The 23,266-nt window shown below is 44.2% G+C and overlaps 1 protein-coding gene across 1 annotated transcript in view; it reads right to left on the bottom strand.

Moving 5' to 3' along the window:
* Nucleotides 1-12,155: 12,155 nt before the first annotated feature.
* The window catches only part of DHX15 (DEAH-box helicase 15), a 284,488-nt gene continuing 273,377 nt past the window's right edge, over nt 12,156-23,266 (bottom strand). Inside the window, exons 13-14 of the mRNA XM_029590135.1 lie at nt 22,817-22,986; nt 12,156-12,728 (exon numbers count right to left, since the gene is read on the bottom strand). Coding sequence (XP_029445995.1) covers nt 12,611-12,728; nt 22,817-22,986 — 288 coding nt within the window. The 3' untranslated portion in view covers nt 12,156-12,610. The remainder of the gene's footprint in view (nt 12,729-22,816; nt 22,987-23,266) is intronic.

Here is a 23,266-nt window from a genome sequence, read left to right as displayed (position 1 = left end):
CCTTGGTCTAACTCAGTATGGCATGTTCTTCTATGCGTCGGCATCGTGCATTGACATCATGCGTGTCCGGAACTTGTGCTGAGACATAAGACGGTGTGTCTTAGACGCTCTTGGCGCCATGGTGACATTGGGGGCACTTGAGTGGGCCTCCCCCTTTGTCACCAAAGGGCTGTGCGAGGAGGCTCTTCCCATCTCCTCTCTCGGGTATCCCAGCTGGGGCCCGGAGGATTGCCCTGGTATAAGAATGTGAGGGCTGCTCTTTTCTTCCCCTTCGGAGGTCACCTGGTTTGGGAGGGAGAACTCTAAGAATCGATGGGATCTTGAACTGCCGACCCTGGGAATCATCTGAAGGTCTCCTGGATTCCTACTCCTCCATGGGATGCTGGTTTAAATCCAGCCATGAGTGATCCCGGGCCAAGCCCGAGGCCACGTTGGTAATCCTCCTATGTGGAGCTGTGGTAAAGAAGAAAGTAGTAAGAAGTAAGAGAGAGAACTCTGCGTGCACCATGCAGCGCGGAAGAACAAGACTGAGGCAGGCTGGGAGTCACATGGCATATGACACCCACAGACAAACAGGGCAAAGCTCTGTGTGCTTTGAGGAGCTCTGCCACTTAGAGGATGTTCCCAGACATCATGGCTAATTCAGACTGCTTATCTGCGGAAAAAGAGTGCTTCACATAAGCACATCATTCACTCATTTTCCACTTCCCCAGGGGGCAAATGTTGGTGAAGGGTAGGAGAAGGTGGTAGAGTTCCTGGGAGTGTGACAAAGGTTACTAACTTCCTAGAAATATGAATAGCATACTATTTGCTGCTCCTCTGGTAACTTTGACCCCAGCATTTCAAATCACCAAAAAGATTAGACTCCAAAGTGACCTACCTGCCTCCCCCCGATCTGACCCAAGTCGTGCCTACAGGGGGGGGGGGGGGGAGGGGGAGCACCATCTTTTTCCTTGTCTCAGGCAGCAGATTGCCTTGAGCCACCCCTGCCCATTGTTGAACACTGCATTTATCATGGACATTCATTTTCAAATTTACAGTGAACTGTTTTGGAACAGGTAGCGATATTGTACAATTCCTGAACAGATATGAACATTTTTGGATCTTTTCTCTGAACACGATCGCTCCTGCAAGGTTAAATGAAAAGATCGTTTGGCACTCGTGATATATAATGCACAGTTTATGATGAATATGGTTACATACCTCCTTCCATTTTTAAGGAGACAGCTTTTCTCCTTTAATTTATATATTTTCTTCTTTTTTAAATATTGTCCAGAAAATCTCTAGAAAAAATATTTTCTTAAGTTTTCAATATCCTGTTGTATTTCCAATACAATTTATTTTTAGTTTTTTTGTTGGGAGACATTGACAGCCTGTTTCCCATCATAAACTTCTTTAAAAATGGCATCTGGAGAACAGCTCAGTGCAATACTAGCCAGACAGTAAGAAGTTCTTATTTACTTGGAGAGACCAGCTCATTGTTTGATGTTATGTTGCATTTATAAAAAGTTCACCTTTGAGTACCTTTATGGATAGTGAACTTTAATAACTTGTGGAAGCCCTCTAGATTCCTTTGTATAAAATAGATGTACTTAGCAGAAAAATGAAGTTTTTACTATGTGTAATTTACATATATTTTGATCAAAGGTTTGAAGCAAGTATCAGTGAAAGCAAGCACAGTCCCCTTTTTAACATTTTTGAGTCCCTGAAGCAGATATGCACATTTCAAAATCCTGATTTGGTGTTGAGACATTTAGCAAGTTTTTCCTGCAACTACAATAGTCTCAAGATGTTTGCTCATGAACTGCAATCTATTTCACAGATAAGTGTATCCCTGTACTTGTGATTGGTTTAATTTCAATAGAAGACTTTTTATATGCAATTTTTAAAAAGTGAATCAAAAATTGTCTTTATGGAATCTATGACCTATGTTTAAACCCTAAGGCAGTTTGATTGAACAAATTTTTTTTTTTTAACAAGTCAATGTTGCCATTATATGATAGCCATATATTTTAAATTTCTCACTAAGAATCAGGGTGCATCTATACCGGACAAGGCTTTTATCACCCTTGGGGTTCTATATTTTCGGTACAGAGGAGATACTAATGCCAGAAACAGTATTTAATAGTGATGACATGGAGGAACTGAAACAAATCAAGATGTCATGGACCGATGATTATATATGGCCCACATGGGAGTAAAAATTGAAGCTTCCAGTCCATGGGTGTTATGATGGTCCACTGTACTACACTGCGTGTTTGTTAGAAACAATACTAAAGATATTGAATGCTTAATTTATATCTATAATTGGTGCATTCAAGCTTAGACTCTTGTTTGTTGATTCACAAATAGGACAAACTGACAACTAAAGAGTAGCAAATCACCTGGACCACATGGTATACATTCCAGAATTCTGAAAAGAACTAAAAAGTGAAATTGCAGAATGACTAGTAATTTCTAATCTATCCTTTAAATTGTCCATTGTATTTGATTGGAGAGACCTCTAGGTGTGATGTGGGAAACTATAAACACTGAGCCTGACAACACTGGGAAAAATCATAAAAATTTGAACACAAAATTACTGAACTTATATGTACAAATGATGTGATGGGATAGAGAAAATGTGAATTTACTCATGGAAAGTCTTGCCTCACCAAATTGCTACACTTTTTGAAGAGGTAAATAAACATGTGGATAATGGTGAGCCAGTGGATATAGTGTATCTGTATTTTCAGAAGGCATTTGACAAAATCTGAGAAACTCCTCAGGAAGTTTGGTAGCAATGTTTTATTATTGACTGCAAACTGGTTAAAAGACAGGGAAACAGAATAGGACAAGATAGTTTTCTTAATGAAGAAAGATAAAACAGAGGAGTGCTCTAGGGATCTGTACAGGGACTGGCTTTTTTAAAATGTATCTTGTGGAAGTGAGGTGATCAATATGCTGACGAAACAAAAATATTCCAAGTTGTTAAATGACAATCTGATTGCGAGAAGTTAAAGACAAGGCATCCAAATGGCAGATGAAATTTAATGTGGGCAAATGCAAAGTTACACACTTAGGGAAAAATAATCCAAGCTGTAGATATATGATGTTGGGTTTATTATTAGCAGTCAGCACTCAGGAAAAGGATCTAGGCATCACTGAGGACAATACATGAGGCTCAGTGTGCAGCAGTGGTCAAGAAAGTGTTAGGAATTATTAGGAAAGAATATCATTATAATTCCTCTATTGCTCTGTGTGATCATATCCAGAGTATTGTGTGCAATTCTGGTCACTGCAATTAAAAAAAAAAAAAAAAAAAAAAAAGCTATAGCAGAACTAAAAAAGGTACAAACAAGGGCAACAAAAATAATAAAGGGGATGGAAACATTAGAGAGGTTAGGGCTCTTCAGCTTGGTGAACAGAAGGCTGAGGGGAGATATGATAGAAATCTATAAAATCATGAGAGGAATGGATAAATGCAAATGGATTGTTTAGACTTTAAATAATGTGAGAGAAAGGGCTATTTCCATTGCTGGGTCCCAGCCGTGGAACTCTCTACCACAGGAATTAAGGATGGAATCTGACATTAAAATATTTAAAAAGGGTATTAAAACATGGCTATTCAAACAAGCCTTCCAAGAGTTTTAACCTAAGGATTATATACTCCCTTTAAAATATTTAGTTAATTGTATTCTCTGCTCTTACTGTTCTGCTTCTTTAACTTTAAATTTTATGATTTATTATTTTACTATTTTATTTGTTTTTATTAGTTTATTATGAAACTTTGTATTTACTTCTCTTCATTTAATTTTGGAAATGCAAATATTTTTTTTTAATTTAATCTTTATTAAATTTTCATTTAAATCTTTTAAACAAAAATATCAAGAAGTAATTTTGATGTTATCAATACTACATATATTTTCCATAATCATATACATCTCAGTTACATAACCCATATTATAAGGGATCTTAATTATATAATAATTCATAAAATAAACAGCAGGGAGAGAGAGAAAGTTTTTCTATTGACCTTCTATATTATTTCCTCCAGTTGTATCTTTATTTATAATAAAAGTTTCCAATTGTAACGGGTCAACAAAGCTATATTTCTTCCCCCTAAAATTAATATAACATACAGATGGATATTTAAGAAAAAAGGTAGCCCCTAGGGCTACTACTTTAGTTTTTAGAGAGAGGAAGTGCCTCCTCTTAGCCTGTGTGGCTCGAGACACATCTGGAAACATTAAGATCCATTGCCCACAAAAGTTGAATTCTCTGTGTTTAAGGAAATCCCTAAACACTGTATCCTTGTCACTTTCTAATAACATAGAAACAAATAAAGTAGCTCTATTCTGTATGATATCAATTGATTCTTCCAGGAAAGTAGACACTCCGATAGTTGAAGTATCTGGATTCTGCTCCTCCACCCCTCCAATTTTTTTGGAGAAGTAGAAGACTTTCGAGAACACAGGTATTTCTTTCTCTGAAATGCAAATATTTTTAAATGAATATTTAACTAATGTAAACCGATGTGATATGTTCTCATGAAACTTCAGTATATAAAAATTAATAAATAAAATAAATATATAAAAATATATTTGTGAACACTCCATGAAATTATTAAGTAGCACATTTAAAACTATTTAGAGAATATTTTTTTTTTCACTTAACACATAATTAAGTTCTGGAATTCATTACTGGAGGATGTGGTAAAGGCAGTTAGCATGGTGGGTTTAAAAAAGTTTGGACAAGTTCCTGCAAGAAAAAGCCATAAACAGTTATTAACCAGGCAGACTCAGAGAAAGCCACTGCTTTTTCTTGGGTGAAAGCAGCACAGAATGGGCCGGATTTTAAAAAACCCCTGCGCGCGCCGAGCCTATTTTGCATAGGCTCGGCGGCGCGCGCAAGCCCCGGGACGCGCGTAAGTCCCGGGGCTTGCCTGGTAGGGCGTGTTGGGAGTTACGCGGCGTTTTCGGGGCGCGTTTCCGGCTCAGGGGGCGTTGCTGAGTGCCCCCACACAGCGGCCTGTGTTGGGGCCTGCCACGCCGGCACGCGCAAGTTACTACTGCCCGGAGGCAGTAGTAACTTTTAAGATAAAGGTAGGGAGGGGGTTTAGATAGGGCCGGGGAGGGGGGGTTAGGTAGGGGGGGGGTTTAGGTAGGGGAAGGTGCAGGGGGGGTGAATGGAAAGTTCCCTCCGAGGCTGCTCCGAATTCGGAGCGGCCTTGGAGGGAACGGGCAGCGTGCGCAAGGTGCACAAATGCACGCGCGTAGATTTGTAAAATCTACCCCAATGTATCTACTATTTGGAATCCTGTCAGGTACTTGTGACCTGGGTTAGTGCTGTTGGGAACAGGATACTGGGCTTGATGGACCCTTGGTTTGACTCAGTTTGGCAGTCCTTAGGTTAAAGATGATTGGCTTAGAGGGGCCATCATGAAGGCAGAGGCAGCAACGGGGAAGAGAGACAAATGGAAGAAGTTAGGGAAGGAGAGAAGGGACGAGGGGAGGTGCGATAGCACATATAGGGATCAGCATGGAGGCTGGTGACAGCAAAAATATTAGAGGGCTTGCACAGCAGCTGTGATGATGGTCTGATTTATTCACAGATGTTGGCACAGAGACATCAGCAGTAAGTGGGAAGAGAGGTGGGGTAGAGAAGACAAAGAAGGGAGGTAAGCAGGTGCAAGATGGAGGAGAAGGGAGAAAGGCTGGTACAAGGTAAGGAGTGAACTCCCACACTGACATGGACTAGCTGCAGGACTGTCCAGGAAGGGGAAAGGACCTTGAGATTGAAGAGGTTTACTTTTTACACACAATCCACTGCATATGTATTGCATTAGTAATACTATTAAAGTAGTAAAATACAACACATTGAGATAGACACCCCACTCTTCCCAGTTCCAATTGTCTCCAATAACTCCCCCTCCCTCCCTCCCCCTTCACCTTAATCTGCTGGCTTGCTGTGATGTTGCTGATCTTCTGACCCATGCAGATCACTACTGCTCCTGCCCTGGGACTCGAGAGGAAAATTAGTTCTTACCTGTTAATTTTCGTTCCTGTAGTACCACAGATCAGTCCAGACAGTGGGTTGAGCCTCCTTTCCAGCAGGTAGAGACAGACTAAAACTTGCAGGATGCCTTATATCAGGACAGAGCCTATCCTCTCACCCTTCAGTATAACGTATGTCAAAGCAGAAAACAATAAAACCAAGAATAGGATCAAAGCAAGTAACCAAAAGCTCAACAGAGCAACCAGAGATTAATGTAGAAGCATAGTATACCTATACACTCTTGCATAAACTTGGTATAAAATAACCACCAAGGCCTCCGGTGTAAATGCTCAGTAATCTTGCACCAAGGAAAATAAGAAATCTGCAAACTTGCAAGAAAACAAGCTTCGGGAGGACAGAAGACAGACAGGGAAGGGCATCTGGACTGATCCGTGGTACTACAGGAACGAAAATTAACAGGTAAGAACTAATTTTCCTTTCCTGTACGTACCCGGATCAGTCCAGACAGTGGGATGTACCAAAGCTTCCCTAAACTGGGTGGGACAGAGACAGTCCCGCTCGAAGCACGTGCCGCCCAAAGGAACCGAACACCGGAGCGTGTACATCCAGACGGTAGTGCCGAGCAAAAGTATGCAGAGACGTCCAAGTGGCAGCCTTGCAAATCTCCTGCGGAGAGACAGACTGACTCTCCGCCCAAGAAGTAGCCTGAGAACGCAGAGAATGGGCTTTCAGACCCTCAGGAAGAGGACGACCCTGACAAAGATATGCCGAGAAAATGGCTTCCTTCACCCACCGCGCAATCGTGGTCTTAGAAGCCTGTTTACCCCGGTTGGGACCACTCCAAAGGACGAAGAGCTGGTCCGAAACTCGAAAGTCATTGGTGACTTGAAGATAACGAAGCAAGACTTGCTTGACATCCAGTCGACGGAGGTCGCCCTCAGCCGTACCCGCAATCTTCTCCGGAGAGAACGCGGGGAGTTCCACCGACTGGTTGACGTGAAAAGCCGAGACAACCTTAGGCAAGAAAGAAGGAACCGTCCTGAGAGAGACCCCGGAATCAGAAAAACGCAAGAAGGGCTCCCGACAGGACAGCGCCTGAAGCTCGGAAATACGACGAGCAGAGGAGATAGAGACTAGAAAGACCGTCTTAAGAGTAAGATCCTTGAGCGTAGCGTGGCGAAGAGGCTCAAAGGGAGCTGCACAAAGGGCACGAAGGACGAGGTTGAGACTCCAAGATAGACACGTGGCCCAAGAGGGAGGGCGGAGGTGTCTGACGTCCCTCAGGAAACGAATAACGTCCGGGTGAGCAGCCAAGGCATGACCATCCACCCGACCCAGGAGAGAGCCAAGCGCAGAGACTTGAACGCATAAGGAACTGAAGGAGAGACCCTTAGAGAGACCCCTCTGAAGGAAAGAAAGAACCAAAGGAATCGAGGCGGAGCGCGCTGGGACGCCCGCCTCCGTACATGCGGACTCAAAGACCTTCCAGATGCGCATATAGGCCAGAGAAGTCGACTGCTTCCGGGCTCACAGCAAGGTGGAGATGACCTCCTCCCTATAACCTTTGCGCCTCAGGCGACGCTGTTCAAAAGCCAGGCCGCTAGACAGAAGCGATCGGCTTGGTCGAAAAATACAGGCCCCTGCCGGAGGAGACGAGGGAGATGACTGAGGCGCAGTGGCCACTCGGGAGTGACGAGAATCACCGGACTCTGGTGGAGTTCGATTCTCCTGAGAACTTTCCCTACTAGAGACCACGGGGGGGACACATACAGAAGCACGTCCGCCGGCCAAGGGAGAGCCAGAGCGTCCACGCCCTCTGCGCCATGTTCCCTCCAACGGCTAAAGAACCGGATTGGCTTTGGCATTGCGCAGAGTCGCCATGAGGTCGAGATGAGGAGGACCCCACCTGTCCACGATCAGAGCCATGGCCACGTCCGAGAGTTCCCATTCTCCCGGATCGAGCGACTGCCGGCTGAGGAAGTCGGCTTGAACATTGTCTTTTCCGGCGATGTGAGAGGCCGCAAGGCACTGTAGGTGACGCTCCGCTCAAGCGAGTAGGCGGCTGGCTTCTAAGGCTACCAGGGGACTGCGAGTGCCCCCTTGGCGATTGATGTAGGCGACTGTGGTGGAGTTGTCGGGCTGGACTCGACCGCCTTGTCGCGGATCAGAGGAAGGAACTCCTGAAGGGCCAGGCGAACCGCCAAAGTTTCCAGTCGATTGATGTGCTAGCGCGACTGAGCCTGGGACCATGTCCCCTGGGTGGACCGAGATAGGCAGACCGCACCCCAGCCCAACAAGCTGGCGTCCGTGGTTACTATCGTCCACTGTGGAACTTGAAGAGGCATCCCTTGTAGGAGATGAGGAAGGGACAGCCACCACTGTAATTCGTCGGCAGTAGACTCCAAGAAGGGAAGGACTACGTGGAACTGCTCAGACACTGGTTGCCAACGAGACAGCAAAGCTTTCTGTAATGGACGCATATGAGCAAAAGCCCAGGGGACGAGATCGATGGTAGAAGCCATGGAACCCAGGACTTGGAGATAATCCCAGGCCGTCGGTGAAGATAGCGCAATCAAATTCTGAACCTGACCAATCAGTTTGAGGGCTCACGCCCGAGGTAAGAAAACCTTGCCTACTCGGGTGTCGAAGTGTGCTCCCAGAAAATCCAACTCCTGGGAGGGCTGAAGCTTGCGCTTGGAAAAGTTCACTATCCACCCGAGAGAGGCAAGGAGCTCCAGGACTCGATCCACCGCCCGCCGGCAAGAGATCTCCGATTTGGCCCTGATGAGCCAATCGTCCAGATAGGGATGGACGAGAATCCCTTCCCGGCGCAAGGCCGCAGCCACTACTACCATTACCTTCGTGAAGGTGCGAGGAGCGGTCGCGAGGCCGAAGGGGAGAGCTCGAAACTGGAAGTCCTGGTTGAGGATGTGGAATCGGAGAAACTTCTGGTAGTCGCGGTGGATGGGGATATGAAAATATGCTTCTGCAAGATCGAGGAAAGCAAGGAACTCTCCTGGATGGACCGCCGCAATGACCGCCCGCAGGGTTTCCATGCGAAAGTGGGGGATCTTGAGGGCCCGATTGACCCTCTTGAGGTCCAGGATTGGGCGGAAGGACCCGTCCTTTTTGGGCACGGTGAAGCAAATAGAATACTGGCCGGCGCCAATTTCCCTTTCTGGGACCACCGCCCCCAGATCCAGAAGCCTGGAGAGAGTCTAGACCACCGCGTCCCTCTTGGCCCGGCCGCAAGGTGAGAACAGAAAGAGATCTGGAAGTTCCCTGACGAGGTCGAAAGCGTACCCGTCTCTGATAATGTCGAGGACCCACTGATCCGAAGTGATTTTGACCCATTCCTCGAAAAACAGGGAGAGGCGTCCACCAAGGTAAGGGACTGAGGGATGGGCCGGCTGAACTTCATTGTGTGGCAGGTTTAACGGGGGTACGCACGGGCTGGCCCTCGCAAAAGGGCCGCCTGCCACGAAAGGACTGCGACCAGGACTGCGCACGAGAAGACCACCTAGGAGTACCGCCCCGCCCTCGAGAAGCAAAGCGACGCTGACCCCTGAAGCGAAAGCGAGAGGCCGCGAAGGACTGAGAAGCCTTAGGGCGGTCCTCTGGAAGTTTATGGACCTTGTTGTCAGCCAAGGAGTCCATAAGCTTGTCGAGGTCCTCGCCAAAGAGCATCTTACCTTTGAAGGGAAGCGTGCCCAGCCGGGTCTTCGAGGACTGATCAGCCGACCAGTGGCGAAGCCAAAGGAGCCTCCGGACAACCACTGCTGAAACCATCGCCTTCGCCTGGACACTGACCAAATCGTAGAGGGTGTCCGACACGTAAGCGATTACCGCCTCCAGACGCTCGGCCTGTTCTGCCTCATCTGGCGGAAGCTCCCGGGCGCAGAGTAACTGTTGGACCCACTGGAGGCCTGCCCGCAGCATGAGGCTGCTACAGCAAGACGCCTGAACATCAAAGATGCGTTTCAGGTGAGCCTCCAGCTTACGGATCTTGCGAATCCTTTAGGGCCGTGGAACCTTCCACCAGGATCGTGGTGTGCTTGGCCACTGCAGAAACATCAGAATCCACTGATGGATATCGCAACAGCTCTAAGCCCTCTTCCGGGAGGGGATAGAGCTTATCCATCGCACACCCCACCCGGAGCGAGCCCTCAGGAGTCTCCCATTCCCGTAGGATAAGGAGCTTAAGCATGGGGTGGAAGGGAAAGGCCGAGGCCGGAGCCCGGAGCCCTCCCAAAACCGGGTTCATATCCTTAGGAAGTGAGGCCATGAGATTATCCACGGAGGGACTTTCCAGACCCAGCTCCTCCAAAACAAAAGGGAGGAGGGGCTCTAGCTCCTCCTTACGAAAAAGACGAAGGGCTTTGGGGTCATCCCCCTCTAGGGGGGTGGGGGGGCATCTGCCGAATCCGAGGAAGCAGCGGGGTCGGAGGACCCAGGAGACACCGGGGGAGGGGAGCACCCCCGGGACCACCCACACTGGTCCCTGAGGCTCCGCAGCCGGTCCAGAGGTCAACGGCGCTGAGCGAGGGATTTTAGACGGGGGGGGGGGGGGGGGGGGGGGGGCGCTTTCATCCATCTCATGCAGGCTAGCTAAATAAGATTTATGCATGAGGACGAAATCTGCAGAAAAAGGGACCCTGGATTTACCCGGGGGAGGCAAGGGAAGGTCAGGACGCCCCTCCTGGGAAGCCACGATGGCCAAATCGGGAGTTAAATCGAAAAAATCCGGCCCCCCAGCCCCAGGGAGCACTGAAATCTGCCCCGACGAAAAACCAAAGATGGCGGCCGTTCCCAGGCTCTGCCGACCCAGGAAAGGCCTAGCCATGCCGGGAGGAGTGGAGCCCCGGGCTAAATTTGCTTTTCCTGCCGAGGAGGGACCTTCCCCACCCAGCAGACAAGCAGTGCAGAGGTCCTGCTGCGAAAAACGCGAGGAGGACAGCCCACAAGAAACACAGGCTGTCAGCCGGGACATAGCAACCTCGGCTGAGGAAAAAAAAGATGAAAAAAACAAAGCTTGACAGCCTGCACAGCAGGAGAGAGCAGGCGGGAACCTGCTGCCTTCTGCTTCTCTGACTGCCGGTTCTAATCCTAAACTGACCAGAAAAAGTTAAAAAAGCTGGTCAACTGCTGCAGATAAGTTAGAGGTAGGTGAGTACCTGCAACTTATTGAAAGTTAAAACTTTGAAACTCTTTTTTTTTTTTTTTTTTTACTGAGCGCAGCAGTGGGTTCAAAACCCTCTCGGCAGCCAGAGGGGGAACGAGGCCCAGAGAGCGTCGGTCCCCACAGCTGGAAGCGTAAACGGACTCAGGACTAAGCAGGGAACCCCCTCCTGCAAAAGGGGACAAGCCCCCCTGAGCCGGGCAAAAAGGCACTAAAGGCGGCAAAAATTCCTTCAGAGATTCACTTTCTATAATTTTTTTAAAAACAAGAACCAAAAGAAGTACTTGCTTGAACCTAAAGAGAATAAAGAGGCTGACAAGCCTACAGCAGAGAACCGAAGGGGATATGCTGCACCTGCTGGGAGACAGACGAATACTGAAGGGTGAGAGGATAGGCTCTGTCCTGATATAGGGCATCCTGCAGGTTTTAGTCTGTCTCCACCTGCTGGAAAGGAGGCTCAACCCACTGTCTGGACTGATCCGGGTACGTACAGGAATGCTGCTTTCAACAAGGGGTACTACAGGTGTCCAGCATGGTTCAAAGCAGCTGCTGGGCCTTGGGAGGCAGAGGACGACACAGCTAGAGGTCTTCTGGATCAGTGTAGCAGGATAAGTGGGTGTGGGTATGTTACAAATACTTGCACTGGCCAACCACCACCTCCCTGACCGAGTTCCTGGTCTCCTGTGAAAAATTTGCAAGCACCAACCAAATGTGTGGTAAGGGCTAGATTCTGGATACTATAGCCCTCAACATATTGAAAATATAATCACTTTACAAGTGTATATAATTTTCAGTTCTATCAAAGCTGTAAGATAGACCATCTACTATGCATCACTGATATTGTTTTTCATTGTCCTCCAGAACTAATTACAGTATTTATCAACACAGTAAGGCTAACAGCTTTAGAGAAGATATGGGACACACGAGCATAAGATTCTTCATTCTTCCTAGAGCGAAACAGTGGAAACATTACAGAAAATTAGTATAAATAGACTTTATTGAAGTTGGTGCCTCTGTACGGAGGCCGAGAATTGTGTCTACAGAAGCACAAGTTGTAACATTTCACAACTTCTAAAAGGAATGTCAACAATTACAACGATCATGCATAACATGGTCGATAATCACATTTCAGAAGCATTTTCAAACATTTCTAAAGAAATGCTTATAACATTGTTATGTATTGAACTACTTCCAATAAACTGCAAAACATTGATCGACATTTCCAGTATGAGCTACAGTGTCAACACAAAAGGGAGCAATAAATGTTTTATTTATTAAATCAGAGTGTAATATTTACCATAAAAGAAAAAAATTAAAAAGCTCTAAAAAAAAAAATAAAGGCCATCACTGTATTGCCAAGTAGAGCACATCTTCAAGAGAGCTCATTCTCTTTCAAAGCTGTCCTCAAAACTTCAGCACAAACTTGCATACAAATCAGTATTGCGAGTACTCCTTGGACTGAAGTTTAGCAATGATGCGTTCCAACTGTCTCTTTGCTTCACACTGGGGGAAGTTACTCATGTCATAATATTGAGGAGCAATTTTTACCAACCTGAGATAGAAAAAAAAGTTCATGTCAAAGATATTTAAGCGCTTTACAAATTACTTACATTTGCAATTTGTTTCTACAATGCAAATAAGCATCTTGAGTAAAATTATCAATATGGAGTCAAAAATTATGCTCAATATTAATTGCACTCAAGTATCTTAACAGTGCAAAATTTCTATCAGTCCTATTATAGGGAAATCAACTCTCATACCTTGAGGTTTTCCTAACATAGATTACAACATACTTATCGCTGTTTGATAACTTGGTTGTCCATTTGTACGTGCTTGATATCCCTGGCCGCCCAATTTCTGGAGAACTTTAATGCATTCATGATAGCCTCTGTAGCTACCCCTCAATCTTCAAAAGGTTGTTATGGCAATCTGATCTTTGAAGGGGCTAGGGACACCATCCTTCTTTGGCCTGAGATGTGATTGGAACAATCTAAGGATTTGGAATTGGCATGAAACTACCACCAAATCAAACTAATCAATAGCTCATCTGCAACATTCTTGCAGTCTTTGAGGCTTTAAGAAGTTAGACACGTCAATGTACTTTTAAGCTTATGATCTAAAGATATGCCATATGTTTATGTATTGTTGTGGCATCTTCAACATGAAGCTGGATAATATCTGATGACATTACCTTCATGGGTAAGATAATAGGTATCTTGTTTGGAAACATGACTTTGCCACAATTATGTGTATAAGAACGCCAAGGAGTATTTTCTGACAAAATCCAACATGCACTGATAGCTCTATACAAAGAGAATTTTGTATAGCAGTTAGTGAAATCTGTATAGCCTTTTTCCTTGTCGTCTTAGTTCTACCTCGTCTTTGGCTGAGATTTCATTTTTTTTCTCTTGCACTCATGCCTTTATCTTTGTTTGACATGTCCTACCATCTCTTCAACCCTTGTTTTCTGCCTTTCATCTTTTATCTCCCCAAACTCTATATGTTATGTTTCATTTGCTGAATGCACACAAGTCTTTTCTTGTGCAGAAAGAATGATTTTACAGATATAAGTATATGTAAAACTTCAGGCACTTGCTTAAAGTAATTAAAGCAAATTAAAGAAGTGACAAAAGGAACAAAACAAAAGAACTTAAATACTGTTTATTTATATTATGGTAGTCAGTCAAGTTTAGCCATAAATGCACCTTCTTCAAATTAGAATTGTTAAGCTACTATTTATCTCTGACTGTATGCTGCTATTGGGTGAATTGCTTATTCAGAAAAGCAGGTAATAAACCCCCCAAAAATAAATGCTCTCCCTTTCTTCAAATCCTCTTTGTACCTGTCTTTTTCTCTTCCTCTGAGGGTTGTAACTAGGGAGGTGAAATTGGTGCATCTGCACTGGATGCAAGAATTTTGAAAAGGACTTCAGCCAGTATTCTATATTTTCATCAGTGATATTTATTTATTTTATTTAAAAATTTTTCTATACCATCGTTAAGTTAAATACCATCACAATGGTTTACAGAAGGGCACGATAAAGAGAAATATGGGTGGTATTGATTACAAATTACTCGTGTGCCATCATAGTACGGTAACAATGTAAAATAATAAACTAGGTGTGTAAATTAAACCTGATTGTTAGGAACAAATTAGGCAGTTTGATTTTAACATTAATATGCTTATGTAGGTTACTAAAAACTTGTAGCTTGGTGCATCCTTATCACTCAACTATTTTTCTCCTTTTCTTTATCTTTATAAAATGCTTGTTTAAAAAGCCAGGTTTTCAGATTAGTTTTGAATAATTTCAGATTTGTCGGTAGTCTTATTTCGAGTGGCATGGTATTCCAGAGTACAGGACCAGCCAGTGACAGTGCTCTTTCCCTTACTTGCGAGAGATGTGCTGATTTGACAGAGGGGACAGTTAGTAGAGCTTTATTTGCAGATCTCAGGTTTCTTTGTGGTACATGCACGCGCAGTGCCGTGTTAAGCCAGTCGGCTTAACAGGGAATGATAGAGGGAATAGTAGAAAATGTTTTTTTTTTTTGGCCAGTACTAAGATCTGCAGCAGAATTTCCATATGGAATAGACAAAAAGCAGAGCTGCTTACCTATACCAGGTATTCTCCAAGAACAGCAAGATGTCAGCCCTGACATATGGGTGACATCATCCGATGGTTTCCCGCACAGAAATCTCTCAATTTCTAGAATTCTGATTGAGCCTCACTGGGCATGCCCACTGCATGCTAATGTACTACACATCCATGCAAGGTTCCTTCAGTCTTGCATTTAACAAAAAGATATGACAAATGGAGAAACCATCTCCATGGGGAGATGGGTGGATTTCTTGAGAACTGTCATCCTGCTGTCTTTGGCGAACACCTATTACAGAGAAGGAATGCTGCTTTCTCAGAGGACAAGCAGATGGCAGTCCTCACATATGGCTGACCCCCAACTTAAAAAAGGGGAAAAACAACAATGGGCACAAAGATACAGTATTCTTTGGAACAAAAGGAAAAGAGGTCTTACATATCAAACAAATTGCAACGGATGGATTGATCAAAGCTGTCATTGCAGTGGCCATCCCTAACCAGACAGTACAGAGTGGAGAGAATTCCACATCACAGCCTTGCAGATCTCCTCAATGTGGACTGATTGCAAGTGAGCATGTGGCCTGGGAAAAAATGCTGGAAGGACAACTGACAGGTTAAGATGGAATTACGACACCACCTTAGGCAAGAACTTAAGATGGGTGCGCAAGACCACCCTTATTATGGAAAAACTTGATATAAGGTAGATAAGTAACTAGAGCCTGAAGCTCACTGATCTTGCATACTGAAATGACTGCTACCAAAAATACATTCTTTCAGATCAGGCACTTCAGATCACAGAAGTGCAGTGGTTCAAAAGGAGCTTTCATCAGCTGGGGTCCCATGATACAGCAGGAAGTTTGTTATGAGGTCTAAAGGTTGTATAGAGAAGGGCTTACCTTCTACATGGTGATGGTATGCATCAATCGCATTAAGGTGGACACTTACCGAGCTAGTCTTGAGACCAGCATCAGATAAATGTAGAAGATAATCAAGCATTTTTTGTGTGGAGCAGGAGAAAATCTAGCACCTGTTTCTCACACTACATAGTAAACCTCCACTTCAGTCCACAGGACCTACTTACACAGAAACATAGAAATGATGGCAGAAGACGACCAAATGGTCCATCCAGTCTGCCCAGCAAGCTTTCACACTTTTTTTTTTCATACTTTTCTGTCTCTCTTGTCCCTTTAAATAACTTTTTTGGTTCTATTTCCCTTCCACCCCCACCATCGTAGATAGCAGTGCTGGAGCTGCATCTGAGTGAAGTATCCAGCTAATTGGTTTGGGGTAGTAACCGCTGTAATAAGCCAGCTTCTCCCATGCTTGTTTATCCAGCCTGTGAATTCAGTCTTTGTTGGTTGTTTGGATATAAATCCTCCTTTCATTCCCCCTGCCGTTGAAGCAGTGGGCTGCGCTGGATCTGTATTCTAAGTGAAGTATCAGGCTTGATTTGGGGTAGTAACCGCCGTAACAAGCAAGCTACACCTATGCTTATTTATTTTACCCAGACTATGTAATTCAGTCCTTGTTGGTATATGTCTGAATATAAAACATCTTTTCTTCATTCCCCCTACCACTGAAGCAGAGAGCTATGCTGGTTATGCACTGAAAGTGAAGTATCAGGTATTTTTGGTTTGGGGTAGTAACCGCCGTAACAAGCAAGCTACTCCCCTGCTTTTATGTGGATGCAAATCTTTTTTCCATGTTTCCTCCTGCCGTTGAAGCATAGAGCAATGTTGGAGTCGCATTAACCGTGTGTATGTTTATTAAATAAGGATATTCATCTCCAGGTAGTAGCCGTCATTCCCGCAAGCCACCCCCATGCCTCTTCTCTTCATTCACATCCTCCAGACTTTATTGATCCACAGTATTTATCCCACGCCCCTTTGAAATCCTTCTCAGTTTTGGTCTTCACCACTTCCTCTGGAAGGGCGTTCCAGGCATCCACCACCCTCTCCGTGAAGAAATACTTCCTGACATTGGTTCTGAGTCTTCCTCCCTGGAGTTTTAAATCGTGACCCCTGGTTCTGCTGATTTTTTTGCAATGGAAAAGGTTTGTCATTGTCTTTGGATCATTAGAACCTTTCAAGTATCTGAAAGTCTGTATCATATCAACCCTGCTCCTCCTTTCCTCCAGGGTGTACATATTTAGATTCTTCGATCTCTCCTCATAAGTCATTTGATGAAGACCCTCCACCCTTTTTGGTCGCCCTTCTCTGAACCGCCTCCATCCTGTCTCTGTCCCTTCGGAGATAGATCTCCAGAACTGAACACAGTACTCCAGGTGAGGCCTCACCAAGGACCTGTACAAGGGGATAATCACTTCTCTTTTACTAGTGGAAGCTTTTCCTGAAGGTAAAAGAATGAAACATCCTCTGAGAGATTGAGGAGTTGCAGAATCACCCTCTCAGCATCTATATAGTGAACGACAGGGACTTGAAGTTGTGATGGCACAACCTGCCTTGATCCTGAGAGATGAGATCTGGGGAAATTCCCGGCCTGATTGGTTCCTAGATGGACATCTCCCAGAGAAGTGGAAACCAGACCAGTCTTGGCCAAAAGGCAGCCACAGCAAAACCTTTGCCTCTAGTGGATCCAATACAGGGCAAAAGTGGCCGAGGCCAGTTTGCCATGAGCACTCTGTCTGGAACAGAATAATGGATCCTTTCTGTTCTAAGGAGATGTGAATAGATCCACTTCTGGAGTTTGCCAGCGGTGGAAGATTTGCTTCATTAATTATCCCTTGGTTCAGGGCCCACTTGTTTAGTTATAAGGACTGACTCAGTCTGTCCACCAACACGTTCTTCACACTGGCGAAGTAAGTGGATCTGAGAACAATCCCTTGAGAGATGGCCCAGCCCCACAAATGGACAGCCTCCTGACGCAGAAGATATGAGCCCATATCGCACTGCTTGATGTAATACATCACTTGATTGCCCATCTATAAAAGAAAGCTTGGTTGACTAGCCGATCTCTGAAGCCCATAGAGTGTACCGAATCACCTGGAGCTCCAGGAAATTTACCTAATGCAGCTTTTCCTGGGCAGACCAAGAGCCCTGGGTGCCAAGTCCATCTACATGAGCTCCCCAGCATAGATTGAATGCATTCATCATGAAGAAAATTTGGATTGGAGATTTTTGCAAAAGGATACTCTTGACCAGATTGGAACTGTCTTTGAACCATGACTGAGAATGCCTGAGTGGCTGAGTGATCCAGATGCTACCCCTGAAATCCTGTGTGGCTGTAACCACTGAGACCTCAAGGTCCATTGGGCACTTAAGTTTAGATGAGCCAGGGAAGTTGAATGCACCATTAACACCATATGGCTCAACAGCCTTGACACGTGCCACACTGTCTGCTGACTCATCTGGATCTTCTCTGCTATGGCCATCAAAGTGGCAGAAGGAAGGCTTTTTCCTGAATCGTGTCAAGCAGAACTCCAATAAACTCCAATTGAGCTGATGAGCTGAGGTGAGACCTGGTGCAGTTGATAACAAACCCTAGTAACTCGAACACCCGGATGTCATGCGCATCGATTCATCAGCTCCAGCCCAAGACATGTTCTTGACCAGTCATTTGTCCAGATTAAGGAAATACGTACACCCCCAGTTTGCATAAGTGTGCCACTACCATGGCTAGGCATTGTTTGAAGACACGTAGAGCAGACACTAGCCTAAAATAGAACATGATACTGGAGGTGACTGTTTCCTACTACAAAACGGAAATATTTCATGTGACCTGGAAAAATTTCTATGCGAGTGTAAGTATTCTCCTTTAGACTGAGAAAGCAGAGCCAGTCCCCTTTTTTGAATTAAGGGTATTAAGATGCCCTGGGAATTCATCTTGAACTTTTCTCTTTTGATGACATTTTCAAGGCCCTTAGGTCTAGGATGGGACAGAGTCCTTCTGGTTTCTTTGGAATCAGTAAATACTTAGAGTAAAATCCCTACCCTTCTTTCTTTGGTGAAAAAGGCTTGACCTGCATTGGTCATCAAGAGGGAGAAGAAGAGCTCCAATTGAAGCACTTTCTGATGTGATGATTGACCCCAAGATGTGTCTGGGGCCAATTTGGCAGAATAGCCAATAGACTCAATCTGTACTCTCTTTTGATGATGATGCTGAGGACCCACATTGTCTGAGGTTATACTGGGTCACTGGCTTACATAAAACCGTAGCCTTCGCCTTTCCAGAAGGTCATCTGGTATGGGTACTGAGATCCTGGCTATGCTCTCTGTAGTCCAGTTAAAACCCTGTTCCAGGTGTTGACTGGGATACTGTTTGGAGCTTAGGCACCTTCTACTGCCTTAGATGGGCACAAGATGCCTGCTGTGATAGGGACCGAGGGAGGGTGGAGGGTATTGCCTCCTCTGCCTTGTCCTTGGGTAACTCTTAGAATAGGTGGCCGGGTCTGGAGTAGCCAGGGAGAGCTGCTGGAGCGATGCACAATGATCCTGGATCTCTACCACTGCATACTTAACCTGTCTCCAAAAGAATTCTCTACAGTGCACAATATATGTTAGCAAGCCTTTTTTCTGCACTTCCAGGCAGAGATCTGAGGTGCGCAGCCAAGTGAATCTGTGAGCCCTGATCCCTACAGCAGAGACTTTCGATACCACTTCAAAAACTTCGTAAGCTGAACAGATCCCATGTTTTCTGTGCTCTAACCCTTTGATCACCAGTGACTGGAGGGCAGTTTGCTGCTTTTGAGGAAGCAGCTTGGCTACCCCCTTGCACCTGCTTCAGGATGTTCTACATATATTGATTCATGAAGAGCTGGTAGGCTGTATGTGGGAAACCTCTCTCCCAATAGTATTCATGGCACTAGAATCCCTCCCCAGAGGGCACAGAGGAGCAGGTCCTAGAACACTTGGTCTTTCTGAATGGATTAGACAATTACAGATTGGTGTGCAATTGATGCTTGTTGAATCCGGGAACCTTTTGGATGAGATAAATCATGTCCGCCTTCTTGTCGATGGGAGCCACTGTGAGGGGTTTCTCCCACATCCTGAAGGATCTCATGAACTGGGACTGCCATGATTTCCTTAAGGGACTACACATACTGGAGGATGTCTAGCATCTTATTTCTGGGCTCTTCCTTCGTCTGCAACATAAATGGAATGGTCTCAACCATTTCCCTTATAAAGCCTGCAAAAAGGAAGCCCTCAGAAGGGGACTTCCTTCTATCTGGTGAAAAAGAGAGATCTGGAGACTATGGACATCTCCTCAGACATCCATAGAGCCATGGCCGTACCCGCAGGAATACTGAGAACCTGACTTACTGCACTGTGCAGGGGAGAGCTCTCATGGTGCTCTGTCCATGGGACAATGTCATCCTGAAATTTTACCAACCTTCCAGAAGGGTGATGGTCACAGCTAGAATAGTGAAGGTGATCACTAACAGCAGGAGACATCTTCATTTACAGGGTTGGTGAGATAACTAGCCAAACTGGTGGAGATGGGAAGAAAAGCTTGGGTGAATTAAGAAGTAGGAGAGGCACAGGTGGCAGGGAGGATAGGTACAGGATAGGTTTGAATCTTCCTGCTTTTTGGGGCATCAGGTGTAAAGATCATTGTCATTTTCTATTATTGCCCAATGAAAGGCCCTGAAAATCCTTGTTAGTGGCTGAGTTGGAGGAGCACACAAAAACAAATTTTATTATTCCTCTGACAACCCTGAGTAATTGGATGTCTCAAACAATAAGGATTTAATCCAACTCCTTCAAACAGGTGCATAACATTTTAAAATGAACTATGTTTTTCTTAACTCTGGGGCTGATGTAATGCATGACTGCTCCTATTTCAGGGATCCAATAAAAGCCTGTATCTTCTGTCAGGTCTTTAAATGCTCAACCCAGAACACAAAGATGCTAAATGATTACAGAAACTGCCTGGCCTTAAATGTGCTGCTTAAATGGGATGCTGCCTCAAATGAGCTGCTTAAAATGACCTTTGCTTATATGCTGTTATTCTAAATGTATGGACAAAGAGAGTGAGTTCTGGGACACAGGAGTGTGTGGGAACTGCCACCCATGCCCAGTAGAACTGAACGCTCTGTCAGCTTTGAGAGACAGCTCCGCCTAGTGCCGCCACCCATCGAGCATGGCTAATTCGGCCTGCTTACCAATATAAAATAAAGATATGGTCAGCAGAACGCGCAGATTTACCTGCAGTTGTGCGCATTTTGTGCACAATCTGCAGCCTAGTATGCTTGCATGGAAATATCATGCTAATTAAGGAATTAGCTATTACTCCACAATGCAGAGAGATGTACTGACTTCACTCAAGTTTTCTTAATACTGGAAATTGTATTCCTCTTCAGAGGTGGAATAAAGTTTCCAGCACCAGTGTTAAGTCTATTGAAAGATGTAGGAGTTCTGGTATTGGAACCTGTAGTTGGGATTTATGCGCAGAAAACATGCTTATGTGCATAAAAAAGGTGATCTGTGCTGAAAGAATTTTGTGCACATAAATCATATTTTATATGCACAAAGGTTTTGTGTGCATAGAAGTCCAATGTGTACAAAACGATGTTTATGTGCTTAAATCCTGTCACCCAAATTAAAATGTGTGATAAGCCTGTGGTGAGCGCACATTTTAACTCTGTTTTGTGCACACATTTTTGTGTTTGCACACATTAACTCCTGATGTATTAGTATATATTTTGTGCGAAAGTTTTGTTATATGTAAACAGACCTGATTCGATACTTGTATTGAGAATGTCGGTATATAAAAATCTGAAATAAATAAATAAATAAATATATTATTTCCTCACTGCACTGGTTGTTAAATTTATTTTTAGTGTGCTGAATTTTAGTTTGCAGTCTTAATGCAGAGCTTATTATATCAGCCCCTCTATGATCTTGTAATTTACCATCTGACAGCCAATCAGATACCCTTATGGCTGCTACAAAATATACCTGATTAAGGGGCCATTGTTGGCATCTGAGAACTGAAGCAAGGGGAGAAGAAACTGGGTGTCTATTTCAACTAAATATACATGAGAATGTGTACAAGTACCTTTCCTTGCTTCATGGATTATTACTGTTGATGTAGTTATCCATGGCAATGTGCAGATTTAACATTGTCAACAATTACTGTTATTACTATAAACTTTACCAATATGAACATCCCTTACATAGATATACCTACCAGTACCATACCATAGATATTAATATTTATGTTGAGTGCCTAAAGCATGCTGCCCTTCATATTTTGCTTACATGTCAGTGTCTCAGTTTTTCCTCTTAATTCTGCACACGCAGAAAAGATTTTAAATTAACTTTGCCAAACACAACTAGGTCTGACAACTAGAAGACTACCTTTATGCAATTTTAAATTGGGAAATTTGGTTTTAAAATGCAAAGATATTTATGAACTGGACAGGCATAACATTCTTTTGAATGTTTCAACTTGAGTATTTCAGTATTTAGCCCTTGTATATTCCAACTAGTATTACTTAATTTTTATGACATTTGAAATACTAACAGAACCTTGGAAGGCTGTGCGCCAAATTTAAGGAAAAACTTGTTTTCTTAGCAGAATTCTGAGGAAATGCAATTTGTGGTTAAACATAGAAATGTCATAGGAATAACTATAGTGGTGCTAGTGTATAACCATAACATTAATACTGAATATTATTTGAAATACCAGATTTATAATCCGATATTCTGATTTTCTCACTTAGGGGATTATTTTACAAGCTGCGATAAGGGCCTTATCGCGGTGGTAAGATTTAAATTAGGGGGAGGAGTTAAGGAGGGAATTACGGTAATCATCGGCTGCACCGCTGCTGGCAATGTTTCAAACATTATCGCTGGTAGTAGCATGGGGAATAGCACCACCTTTTACAGTGGTGCTATGCCCGTGTTAGCCTGCAGCTGGCCTCACCATGGTGCGGTTTTGCCTTCCGCAGTACGGCCGGCTGCAGGCTATCGCCCCCCCCCCCCCCCGGCAGCGTTCATCATTCCGCACAGAATGATGAATCCTGGCCTTAGTTTCTACCTAAATTATAAATCAACCAAAAAAAAAACAAAACACCCTTTACTAACCATTCAGGTTTAATGTCTGTACATGTTCGGATGTAGTTCTTTGTGGTAAGCACAAATTCATTGTATAGCACCCATTCAGGTTTGTGGTCAAGAACAGTAGATGGATGTAACTGCACCACCTGGTTGTCCTTCACAGTTAAGTAATGCCCCGTTCGTTCCAAATGTGCCACCTTAAATAGAAAGATATATATGCTTAGAAGAAAAAAAGATGTTTGAGAAATAAACATTTCATAGAAATCCTAGCAGCCTAATTCATCCATAACCTTATGTTTAAGTGTTTATACATGATGTATGGTAATAAAATAAAGCAATCAATTTCTAACAAAAGAATGCTTGAACACTTGACCATTAAAACAGCACATTCTTAAAATATATATAGTTGATATAATGAATCCAGCATGAGCAAATAGAAGAAAAGGAGACAAGTATTTGTACATGCCATACACTTAT

Source organism: Rhinatrema bivittatum, chromosome 1 (genome assembly GCF_901001135.1).
Source record: "Rhinatrema bivittatum chromosome 1, aRhiBiv1.1, whole genome shotgun sequence".
Lineage (NCBI taxonomy): Eukaryota > Metazoa > Chordata > Amphibia > Gymnophiona > Rhinatrematidae > Rhinatrema > Rhinatrema bivittatum.
The sequence above is the reverse complement of the archived record's forward strand: the minus strand, read 5'-3'. Positions and strand labels throughout refer to the sequence as shown.